The sequence below is a fragment of the Diabrotica virgifera genome, chromosome 7, assembly GCF_917563875.1.
Source record: "Diabrotica virgifera virgifera chromosome 7, PGI_DIABVI_V3a".
NCBI lineage: Eukaryota > Metazoa > Arthropoda > Insecta > Coleoptera > Chrysomelidae > Diabrotica > Diabrotica virgifera.
This window is the reverse complement of record NC_065449.1, coordinates 139992053-140005366: the sequence shown is the minus strand read 5'-3', so window position 1 is coordinate 140005366 and position 13314 is coordinate 139992053. Positions and strand designations below refer to the sequence as shown.

General features: G+C 32.2%; 1 protein-coding gene across 1 annotated transcript in view; it reads left to right on the top strand.

The window, feature by feature from the left end:
- Positions 1-13314, top strand: part of LOC126888062 (pyridoxine/pyridoxamine 5'-phosphate oxidase-like) — a 95355-nt gene that overhangs the window by 22373 nt on the left and 59668 nt on the right. The window contains exon 3 of the mRNA XM_050656079.1: positions 8529-8600. Coding sequence (XP_050512036.1) covers positions 8529-8600 — 72 coding nt within the window. The remainder of the gene's footprint in view (positions 1-8528; positions 8601-13314) is intronic.

Sequence of the window (13314 nt, the reverse complement as noted above, 5' to 3'; positions counted from 1 at the left end):
ATTCACTTTCCCCCGTCGTACGCCTATGGTAGTAGCCAGAAACGTTTGTAAAACGTTTGTATATTGTTGGAATACAATTTAGTAGGGTGTACAGTGTACAGTACTTACACTTGCTGCCAAGTATGACAAGGATAAGTCAAATGGTTTTTAGTAACTACAATGAAATTCAAAAAATTGAATTTTGCATAGTAGATTTAAAATGCGTTGATCTCGAAAACGGTTGAGTTTAGCGAGATAAAGGTAGTATGTATGCCTTTTTTAAGTAAAAATTATAAAGGAATAAAAGTTTTGATCTCAAAATTCTGTAGAGTGATGTATAAAAATAATTGAACGTATTAAATGAGCGCTGAAAAACGTATGTGGTGCCCTCTGGGTAATATACAGTATGTCTCTCTAAGTTGTATCATATGGAAAACTTTTTTAATATCAATTTTACGAAAAAGCTATTCTTCATAAAAAGCTCTGCATGGTCGAAAACCTAAGATTTAACCATCAAATATCAAATTTTTTGAATATTATACGAGGTATGTCAAAAAGTTTGAATTTCACTCAAGAGCTTTATTTTTCACAATATTGAAAATTGCTATTGTGAAAAGTTGTTTGGAATTAAAAACTATATTCTAGTATGCAATTACATCATTCTAATTGAAAAAAATTTTTTTGAAAAATTATGGATAACTTACATTATGTTCAGTTATTTCAATTCAGATAACTCTTTTATTATTAATTTTACGAAAAAAAGTGATTCTTAATAAAAAGTTCTGGATGGTCTAAAATCTAAAATACAACCATCTTATATCAAGTTTGATCAATTTTATACGTTTATTTTTCATAATATCGAAAATTGTTATTATGAAAAGTTATTTAGAATTAAAAACAGTATGTAATTACATCCTTCTAATTGAAATATTCTGAACTAAAAAGGTACTTTACTTTTGATCTAAATTTATCTTTTTTGACATACCTAGTATAAAATTGATCAAACTTGATATAAGATTTTATTTTAGATTTTAGACCATCCAGAACTTTTTATTAAGGATCACTTTTTTTCGTAAAATTAATAATAGAGTTATCAGAATTATTGAAATAACTGAAAATAATGTTAGTTATCCATAATTTTTCAATTTTTTTTTTTTTCAATTAGAAGGATGTAATTGCATATTAGAATATAGTTTTTAATTCCAAACAACTTTTCATAATAGCAATTTTCAATGTTTTGAAACATAAAGCTACTTTACTCTTGAAATTAAATTGTTGAGTGAAATTCAAACTTTTTGACATACCTCGTATAACATTCATAAAATTTGATATCTGATGGTTGAATCTTGAGTTTTGGGCCATGCACAACTTTTTATAAAGAATAACTTTTTTTCGTAAAATTAATAATAAAAAAGTTTTCAATATGGATACAACTTACAGGGACATACTGTATAATTTTTGGTGGGGAATTTAAATTTATCCACCTAAAAAAATCCCACTTACCAAATTTCGTGTTGTTATCTCGTGCCTGTCAGGAAATATTCAAAAATAAATAAAATAAAAGTTTAACTTTGGCACCCTGTATTTCTGTTATTATCAACTTTCGTACTAAGGTAAGTTGGCTTTAATCGACATATTTTAACCTCAGGAATCTAAGGTTAAACTATGGCCGATTCTTTACCAAACACCCTGTATATAATTATATTAGTGTGTGTCATATTATATTTCAGTTTGTTTGCGGGTATTCTCCTTTGTTTTTCTTCTTGAGCCTCCTTTGAGTAGGATGCCGTCTTATGTTTTAGCAACCCGTCTTTTAGGGGTTGAATTGCTTCTGTTATGATATTAGAGATAAATAATTACTCTTACTCACCTATTTCTACTGGTGTCTCTTGTATGGGTACTTACTTCCTTCTATTGAGTCCTTTTCATGTTGTCATACCGTGCTTGGGCTAATATGGTATTTTGTTGCAGTATCTAGAGTTAGAGCATTGATTAAAAGCTACCCATGTGTAGTATTTATTAATTAGAGGTAATGGATTTTGACAAGAGCTATGACCTTGTAAAGAACAGGTAAACTTGTGTACTGAATCGGCATGACTCATAACTCTTGTCAAAATCCATTACCTCTAGCTGGATGTGAGCCTTCGCAGTTTGCACACTTCGCTGTTTGATCTCGAGGAATTTTACATTGGGTCGATCTGTGGTTGCTAGAGGAAATATTTTTAATAAATCATCCCAAATTTTGGCATATGCAGATGACGTGGACCTAGTTGCCCGCACAACACGCAAACTAGAAGAAATGTATACCACCTTCTCAAATGCCTAAAAGAATATGGACCTGAAAGTAAACGAGGAGAAAACTAAGATGTTGACATCAACACCCAACAATAGAGCCAGAAACATCGGTCACCAATTCACTGGTGATAACTCTACCTTTGAAGTGGTGGACAAATTCACATACTTAGGCTCCCTGATCACCAAGGGGAACGTCATGACGGAAGAAATCAAACGAAGGATAATCCTAGCGAACAAATGCTATTTTGGACTGAGTAGACATATAAGAAGCAGAAGCTTAAACCAAAAAACAAAAATAACCATATACAAAACCCTTATACAACCAGTGTTGACATATGGATCGGAGACATGGACCATCTCCAAGGCAGATGAAAACCTTCTGCTTATATTTGAACGAAGGATCCTGAGAGGAATATTCGGTGGCATCTGTGAAAATGGTATTTGGAGGAGGAGGTACAACTACGAGGTATACCACAGATATAAACATATATTTGGTGGTAAAGACGTAGTATCTCTTATAAGAATAGGAAGACTAAGATGGGCAGGACATCTAGCAAGATCACAGCATAACAACCCTATTAGAAGAATCCTTATGTCACAACCTGTGGGAAGTAGAAATAGGGGTAGGCCAAAACTTAGATGGAAGGATGGTGTAGATGAGAATGGGAGAAAAATGGTCTATTCGGGTTTTTATTAAACTATGTAGATGGTCAGAGGCCAGTTGGGTGGATGATAGCTGGTTATTTGATTTCTGACGGCTAATGATATATTCATCATTTTCCAGTTTGTGCAATTTTCTCCTTCTCTTCTGTCCCAGTTCTTCTGTGTTTGTATTTTTTTTGTAATTTAGTTCTGCTCTCTCCTTCTTCATATCTATATTTGTGACATGTAGGCTATCTGTTGTCCACTGTTGCTCTTTATACTTCGCGGTTAGTTTATCATTTTCTGCTTATAGGGAGGTACAATCATCTACAGTGCACAGATTCTAAAGGTGCCGGTGGGGATGGCGTCTATACGCAGTAGGAGTAGGTGTATGAGAGAGAAAGTATTCGAAATAATAGAGAGATTTTGCACCTCTTATTTTGCAATTCCTTTATGGTTATCGTTATATTACGTCTTCGCAGTAGCGAATATATGATCCGTTATCGTTATTAAACATAAGAGATTCCGTAATTTACGGAGGTTTAAAGTAGTGCTTATCGTTATCGTTATAGTAATGGTTAAATTGCTTTGTTGCCAGAATGTAAAAAAATCAGTAAAATTACATTTACATAGATTCTAATTTTGATGACCTATAAATTAAAATATCAAAAACTGTTCAAGTACATGCTTAAAATTACAATAACGTTGTGAAGTGAGGTTATGTTTAAATAACGATAACGATGACACGAAAAACCTACTTGAAAGGCTGCAAAAACTCTGCTTTTTAACGTTGCCGTAATCGTTATGCTTAATAAAGTTAACCATAGCGGAGCCAAAATCAGCGGTTATTTTAAGAAGTGCAAAATCTCTCTAATGAAACAAATTTTATTTTATTTGTTATTTCATTATTTTGAATGCTTTTTTCTCATACACCGACTATAATGCTGCGCATAGACGCCATCCCCCACCGGTATTTTTAGAATATATGTACTGTACATTTAATTCGTTTTCTTCGTCTAGCTCCTTGAATTTTGTTTACAGAGAATTTTTTTTATTATTCAGCTAATGCCTCGACAACTAATGGCCATGGGCATGGTGATGCTACAGTGGATTTTTCCAATTAGGTAGCTAGTGTAAAGTGTAATGTGTGTGTGGAGTAAGTGTCTTGTTACTTTGGAAAGTCGACGTCATTGTCTTTGCAAAGAGACGCTAATTGTATCCGAACGTCTGCGGTCCTTCCGGTGAGTAACGATCCCACAATGATAGAAATTATTTTCATTTATTAATTTTATAATAAACGAAAAGAATCTCTACCCTGGTGAGATTAGCACTCACGACCATTCGGACCTTTCGATCCAACGGTAGGCGCTCTTACCACTGAGCCACAGAGGGGTTTACAGAGAATTAAGCTAGTCCTTTTATCATAATCAATGCCATCGAAGTGGTGAATCACATTGCGTATCTGGGCTACCCCATAACCAATTCCAAAAGTATGAAAAAACCGCAACATAACCATGAATAAAAGATAAGGCTTGTAAAAACTATGGTCTTCCCTATTTTTCTGTATGGATCTGAAAGCTGTTTTTTATTAAAAGACGTTGATAAACGCACCCTACGCGCGTTTGAAATGTTATTCTGTCGAAAAATGTTACGAATACTCTGGACCGCAAGAAGATCCAACTAGTATATTCTTAAACAGTTGCACTTTACAAGCCTAGGTAGCCTATTGCAGTAGTAGGTACGCTTCGAAAAATTGTGACCGACAAAGTCACCGCTTACTTTGGTCATGTGATGCGTAGAGATGGTCTGGACAAGCTGACATTTTTGGAGATAATGCTCTTTGCTTCAGAGCTGTAAAGAATAGAGAAAGATAGAGACAGTTTAGGAGAAGTCAATGAACGATGTCCGAATGGGACGACTAATTAGGAAGAAGAAGGTAGTATTTGGTTTTGTGGATGTTGGAGTTGAGAGTTAATTCTCTTCTCGTATTGTATCGACTTCAATCCTCAGTTTTGTGTCTTCACCGAATAGTGTAGCTAATTCTTTGATTTGTTCAACGTCTGTCGTGGATTGGTCATTTATTAGATACTCTTCCTTGTAATGAATTCAAATAATAGGGAACTTGCACATTTTTTTTTGTTACATAATAATGTTCAGTTTTGTTTAAAAATGAGATTTCCAAAATTTCACGCTTCAAAAACTCGTAATAACTTAGAAATACATATTTAAAATCTTCTGCGGTATAAAATAGTTCATCCGACCCGTGACGTCACATAGTTTTACATTAGTTATTATTATGGTTATATTTCGCTGTGTCTAGGTACACTCTAACGTGTACGCAAATAAAAAAGTTAGGTACACGCGAATTAAACTTGATCAAGCTTGATCAAGCCAGTGACTTCATTATTTAACGTGCGCAGTGACTGTATATTTTGGTACATTATATTTTGATATGTTTAGTGTTTGTTTGATAGAAAAATACTTGTTAAGGGAAGGGAAGCAGAACTATTTAGATGTTTCAAACTTAATTGTAATAAATCAATGTATATATAAAAGTATATATTTAGGTTAGCCAAATAAATATATGTATTTAGTTGATATGACACGTACAAAATATTGCTAAAATAATTTTTATACGGAAGTTAATTATTATAATCAACTATTCTAAATGGGAAATAAGCCACAATTTAACTAAAAAAATGATTTTATTACCGTTTCGACGTCCAAATCGGATGTCATTGTCAAAATACAAAAATTAGTGAGATTAAATAAATTATTAGAAAAATTTTTTACTAAGCAACACCATTTTTGTTTAATTTAATAATATTTTGTATTTTGACAACGACGTCCGATTTAGACGTCGAAACGTTAATAAAATCATTTTTTGGTTAAATTGTGGCTTAGTTCCCATTTAGAATAGTTGATTACAAAAATGCCACAAGGATAATAGCTTCAGAACAAGTTAATTATTATTGTGAAAGCTTTAGGTCTTCTTTTTATTTTAATCTTTTACGGTAATACATACTATTTCATTTATAACTAAAAAAAATATATATTAATTTATAGTCTCTTATCTTTTTCGTACTGTTTTAAAATGTTCTTAAACTCATTAATAGAACTAAATAATTGTCCACACTCCGTAGTTAATTTAAAAACAAACACTAAACAAATAAAAAATAAGAAATCACTGACACTCTAACTTTTTTATTTGCGTACACGGTAACGTACACCTAGACACAACCTTATATTTATGTATGTTCTTCTTCTCCTTCTTTAGTTTATTGGCCTCCACCTACTTGGGTATTTGGCAAGCTCATCGTCGTGGAATAAGTCAAAAATATTTATATTCTAATGACATTTATCGTATGTCATTGTAATAATATATACCAGTTTGTTAAAATTGTAGTTTTATACTGTTTTTGAAGGAAAGAAACGAAGGTTTACTATTGAAAATAAAACCATTTTGTAAAAGTACGAATTTTTCTATGAATAGTTCAAACGATCAAAAACACTTGTAACGTCACATAAATGTATTTTCTACTGACGTTTATAACGTCTAATTTAAAATTCTGTTTACTTTATTGGAAAAATGTAAATGTAAAACCAAGTGACGTCACGAAGCGTTTTGGACCACCTGTTTTAATTTGAATTTTTAATCGTCTTTAGGGGCCAAACGAAAGACAAACAAAACTTTTTTATCTTTGATACATGTTTTAAATTATGTTATGTTGTGATTTATAACATTTTTTTCGAATTTAAAAATTTATGCAAGTTCCCTATTCATCAGTTACATTTCATGTTTCATTATCTCTAGTTGACTCGAATCTAATTCTTTTTTCTATTTTTAGTTTCATTGTGCTAACAATGTATGATGTCTATTTTCTTATATTCATAGATTTCCTACAAAAAGGTGTTTGTAGTTGTAGTACTAATGTGGCAGCCGGGTTTGTCTTTATATTTGGATATCGTATATTTTATGCTACTTTTGCGGAATGTAGAACGTGTTACCTAGGGGAGAGTTGGACAAAACGGGATACCATTCTTGTTTACTTTAACTACGAAAAATATGTTAAAGAAATTATCATAATATTATTTTCTATAAGTATAACATTTATTGCAGCACACAAATCACATATCTTAAGCTATTTTTAATCACTGGAAAATAGTAAAAAAAAATATTAAAGTCCTACACATCCCGTTTTATCCAACTACGGTTGGATAAAACGGGATAGGTTTATAATATTTAATTTTTTGTATAAAATTATCTAAAACTTAATTTATATCTAAATTAAGTAGACATTAAACTGTATAGTAAAATTTACTCTTGAAAGAATAATATCTTCAGTAATCAGAAACTTAAAATAGGCGTTTTTTATGTTTTATGGGAAAATGGGAAATAAGACCTTTTATTTAGGACTAGGTACGTATATCAGAACAAAGGTCACATAAAAATATGTTGTTCTTCTCTGCGGTATGATAAAACGCTTCATATCTCTATTTAAAAAACTAATAGGCCAACAAATAAATAGGTAGATAAAAAGGGACATAAGAAACTGTATCCCATTTTATCCAACTTATAAGTGTCCCGTTTTGTCCAACTCAGACATTTTTCAAAACAAAAGTGGCTGCTGCCTAAATGTGAAAGTAAAATTAGGTAGACTACACATGAGAATATTCGTTAATGATTGCTTAATTAAATGTAATAGTCACCGGAATTATATTTTTATATATGTAGGCAGTATAATGTAGAAAACAGCGCACTTAAAAGTACAAAGTATCAAAAAAATAGAGTCAAACAATTCTAAACACAACAACTTTTCATCAAATAGTGGCATCAAGGTAAAACGAACTGAGAATGTTAAAATGGCGACTGATAACAAGTTTTCGTCGTTGTCCGATTGATAGCACCACTAGTTGGGACTCTAGGCTAGGTATCCCGTTTTATCCGACTATCCCGTTTTATCCAACTCTCCCCTACGCGTCTGTTCGTCTGGTATATTGATGGTATTTACTACCATTTCAGTTCATTCGTTTTGGACTGAGTATAAAATAACTTCTTGTATTGTAATCATACTTAAAGTGTAGATTATTAACGTGTATTAAAACCTACGATTTTAATATGGAAGGGAACATCCTTGAGAAAAAGTTGTGTTAAAAAACTGTTTAGTTGAGTACGTGCTCAAGAATGTATAAAAGTAAGAACAGCGTATTGAATACAGTGTATCAAATTCCAAAAATAACAAATTAACTTTAATTGTAAAGAAGAGCGTCTGTATCGAGACAGCATGTGAAAAGCCCTACGAAATACAAAACTTCGTCTAGGGCCTAGATGCACCCTAAATTAAATGGAATTAGCGATTCACACCAACCAACACAGTCTAGAGAGATACAAGTAGGCTATAAATAGCACAGATATACCACAAGCACCAAGCACGATCAGGAAGAGGAAGAGACTTAAAGAGACTATACCACCGTTACCTCTTTATTACCTTCCATGATGTCTGCCACAATTGCAAACGGGTCAATACAAAAATTAGTAGACAAAAAACCTACACAAATCGAGAGACTCATTTCTATTACCTATTATAATTTTTAAAACATTTATATTTTAGGCTGAAAACCCAGTTGCAAGTGTTTGCTTACTGTTGTATTATTTAAAAGATGGTATCACTATATCTAGACAGGTACGCATATTCGTTTTATAATTTTATTACAAACATGCATACAATCTCAGCGCTACAACCTGTAGTGGGTCTCTTTGTTTCCTTAGTCTCACTATTCTTGGCATTTCCATTATTTCATATAAAATTTCCACTTGAATTTTCTCCATTCTTTCCATGTGTACAAGCTACGCCTTAAAGCTTAAATTTACTTATGAAACTCCACTACAATACATACTAGTCCAATTGGGCTAGACAAAAAAGGCCTAACCTTGCATAGAGAGTTGCCCAAAATTTTATTATTCTAACCTTTAGAAGTTTAAAATCGCGACTGAATTCCGTCAGGTAGCCGCCATCTTGATTTTAAAGGAAAACCTAGATGGGGGTTTTTGCTGAATATCTCCACCATTTTCAACTTTTCGACAAAAATGGTATGAGCTGAAGCTGAAATAGTTGCAAATGCGATTTCCTAAAATTTCATTTCTACAATTTTTTTGTGTAGTCAATATTTTTCGAATTAAGGGGGAAATAGTGAATGGGGAGGGGAAGCATAATTATTGAATTATCTCATTTATTAGATATTAACGTTACGACATAATTTTGTACATACACAAAAATGGAGAGAAATATATTTTATACAATTTTTGTCATTTTTTTGCCAAAATCAACATTTGATGTTGTACGTATACGGTAAAGGCGCGAGCGTAAGATCTTGCGGAAAATGGTAATATAGGAATTATTTTTGTTTAATATCTCGGCTATTTTAAGCTCTTCGACAAAATGGTACTGACTTAAATTGTTATTTGTTATTGAGTTAAGAAAGAAGTAGGAAAAAGGTATAACACAATTATTAAATTATCTTATTTATAAAAAAAATATCTTAAAAAAATAAATCTTTACTACAATATCTTATTTATATTTATAACTTTACGACATAAGTGGATAAATGTACATAAACAAAAATAAAGGGAATTAAATTTTATACAATTGTGACTTCTTTTATTTTCTGTGCTTCAATCAACATTTAAGGATCTACGTATATGACACGCATACCGAGACACAAGAACCCTAGACGCTGACGTCATCGGTCCCAAAAAGACGATAAGGAAAAGCAAGAAATGGATGAAATAAAGAACATATTAGCAGAACTGAAGCAGGAGATTAAAACAGAAATAAATAACTTAAAAACAGAAATGAAGGAAGAAAATAAGAAGACCAGAAGTGATATAAAAGAACTAAAAGAAGAAATAAAACAAAATAATGAAGAAATAAATATTATAAAACTAGAAATCCAAAAAATGAAAAATGAATGGACTAAGGAAAGACAAGATTTGATAGAAGAAAATGAATTGTTTAAAAAAGAAAATAAAAAGATAACAGAAGATATAAAAGAACTCCAACGAACAATAGAAATAATGGACAAAGACAAAAGGAAAAATAATTTAATTATTAGTGGGTTAGAAATTGATACTGACGATTCAGCAACACTGAAAGAAAGAGCAACAAATATGATTGGAAAACATTTAGGTGTAAATATTAATATTAAAAGAGCATGTAAGATTGGAATAAGAACATGCTTAATAGAACTAGGAAACGAAACAGAAAAAACAGCCATTCTACGAAATAGGAACAAACTAAAGAATGTTGAACCCAAGAAAATATGGATAACAGAGGACCTTACAAAAAAAGAGAGAGAAAAAATGAAATCTCTAAGAGACAAAGCAAGGGAAATGAGAGATAAAGGAAAAACAGTGAAAATTGGGTACAACAAAATTACAGTGGATGGTAAGGAATGGAGATGGAACTACAATGAGGAAAAGGTAGTGGAGGTAGCGAGTCCAAAAAACTAGCAGAGCGACAGAGAAGAGACGAAGTAGATGCCAGACAAGGATCAGAAAACAAGGAAATTACGAATACACTGGACAATGAAAATAAAAGTATAGACTCGATTAGTGATAAGGTTAGGTTTAGGAGTTCAAATGTTAAACATAATAATAGAAATAGGATGGGTGGTGGAAATATTGGTAGTATAGGTAGTATAAATAGTAGTAGTAGTAGTAATAACAATAATGGAAAATCAAATACTAGTTTTGTAAATGAAGAATCAGAACAAATAGGAATAGCAACATGGAACGTGACCTCTCTAAATAGAAAGGAAATAGAAATAACTGAAGAAATGGAAAAAATGGGTATCCAAATAATGGGAATAAGTGAAACAAAAAAGATATGAGGAGGGCACATAAATCTAAATGAGGAATATAGTCTTTATTATTCAGGAGTACCGCAGGGACAAAGAGCAAAGGAAGGAGTTGGTATAATAGTAAATAAGAGACTAGAACCAAGAATAACACACTATGAAACATTATCATCTAGAATTATAATAATCCAAATGGACCTAAAAGACAAAATAGGATTCATACAATTATATGGACCAACTGAAGGCAGAGATGAAGAAACGATGACAGAATTCTACAATGAACTCCAAACAGCACTAGACAAATTAAGAGAATCGAGAGAGAAAATCATAATTTTAGGAGATTGGAATTCAAGAGTGGGCAAGGATGTCAACAAAGGATTAGGATGCATTGGAAAATACGGAGAGGAATGTTTGAACAGGAATGGTGTCAAAATGCTAGATTTCTGCCAAGCAAATGACCTACTAATAGGAAACACATTTACAAACCAAAACATCGAAGACAAATATACGTTCGTGGCGGAAGAGAGAAGAGCGAAAAGTTTGATAGATTACATAGTTTATACGATAAACCTAGAAGATAAAATACATAACGTCTTAACTGAAAAGGAACCGGAACTAGCTACAGAGCACAGGAAGGTTACTGCAAAACTCGAGGATGAAAAAATAAAGGAGGTGGAAAGAAAAGATTACCAAAGAGTAAAAGTAAATAAGCTCAAATTAGAACAGGTGCGAGAACATTACAAAAAAGAAACAAATAGAAGATTAAGACAACTAGAAAACCAAAAAGAGGCATGGACACTGGAAGAAAGATGGAACGCCTTCAAAGTAGTCATAAAGTCTACAGCAACAGAAATATGTGGAATCAGAAAACATAACAAACTCCTTAAAAGAACGAGATGGTGTAACAATGAAGTTAAAACAGCAGTGAAGAAAAAGAAAATAGCATGGAAAAAATACATTGAGACCGAACTGGAGGAAGATAAAGAAGAATACAAAAGGCTGAGACGATTAGCGAAAAACACCATAAAACAAGTAAAAACAAAAACGTGGGAAGAGTTTGGAGAAGAATTACAACAAAACTATGTAACAAATAATAGAAGCTTCTGGACAACAATCAGACATATGAAGAAAGGAAAACATAAAGAAATAACAGCCGTAAGGGATACAACAAACCAAATCCAAACAACTCCAGAACAAATAGCTAAAGTATGGAAAGAATACTATGAAAACAAATTTAGAAATGCAATAATAGATGATAGAAATGAAACATATCAAGATAACGAGAACAAAGAATTAGAGCAAATAAATAGAGAAGAAGTAATATTGGAAGTATCAAACGTAAAAATAGGTAAAGCTGGAGGGGATGATGACATAGACCCGGAAATGGTCAAGTACATGGGAGAAGAAGGGATAAACTGGTTGTTGAAAATATACAAAGAGGCATGGGAAAAGCAGCAAATCCCAAAAGACTGGCAAAGTAACCTTATAGTGCCAATATACAAAAAGGGAGAACACGTCAACTGTGACAATTATAGAGCAATATGTTTATCATCGGTATGTTTTAAAATATACACGAAAATAGTAGAGAAGAGGCTAAGACAAGAGGTAGAAAAAGAACTGGGAGAAGAACAAGCAGCGTTTAGACCAGAAAGACAGACAAACGATAACATTTACATCATTAGAAATATAATAGAAAGAAATATTGACTCGGGGGGAAAGCTCATTCTAGCATTCATAGATCTAAGGGCAGCATTCGACTCTATAGAAAGACAAATTATATGGAAATGCTTGCAGAACATGAAAGTACCAAGTACACTGATAAAAATAATTGAAAATATATACGGAGTAGTAAAAGGACGTGTACAGATAGCAGGAGAAAGATCTGAAGAATTCAATTGGGAAAGAGGTATCAAGCAAGGAGACAGTCTTAGTCCGCTACTATTCATAATAGTCATGAATGAATTGACTAGAAATACTGGAGAAAGAACGAACCAAATACAGACAACAATAGGATACCAAAGATTACAGCCAATAAAAATAGAAGCCCTATTGTATGCGGATGACATAGTCCTTATAGCAGATTCCGTGACAAAAATGCATAAACTCATAAATATATGGACAGAAGAAATAGAGAAATTAAAAATGGAAATAAACATCGAGAAAAGTAAAATAATGGTCATCGGCGAAAAGGAAGAAAATGAAGTAATTATAAAATGCAAAAATACCCAACTGGAAATAGTTACAGCATATGATTATCTTGGAAGTATTATTACCAATGATGGGAAAATAGACCTCGAAATAACAAACAGAACTAAAAAATCAAATAAACTGTACTACGCACTAGCGCCAATTCTGAGGAAAAAAGAATTGTCCCACGAAACAAAAATTAAAATATATAATACGATTGTGATACCGACGATACTGTATACAAGCGAAAATTGGACTTTACAGAAAAAGCATAATAGTAGGATAAATGCAATTGAGATGAGACATTTACGTGCTATAGCCGGAAAGACCAAATGGGATAGAATAAGAAATGAG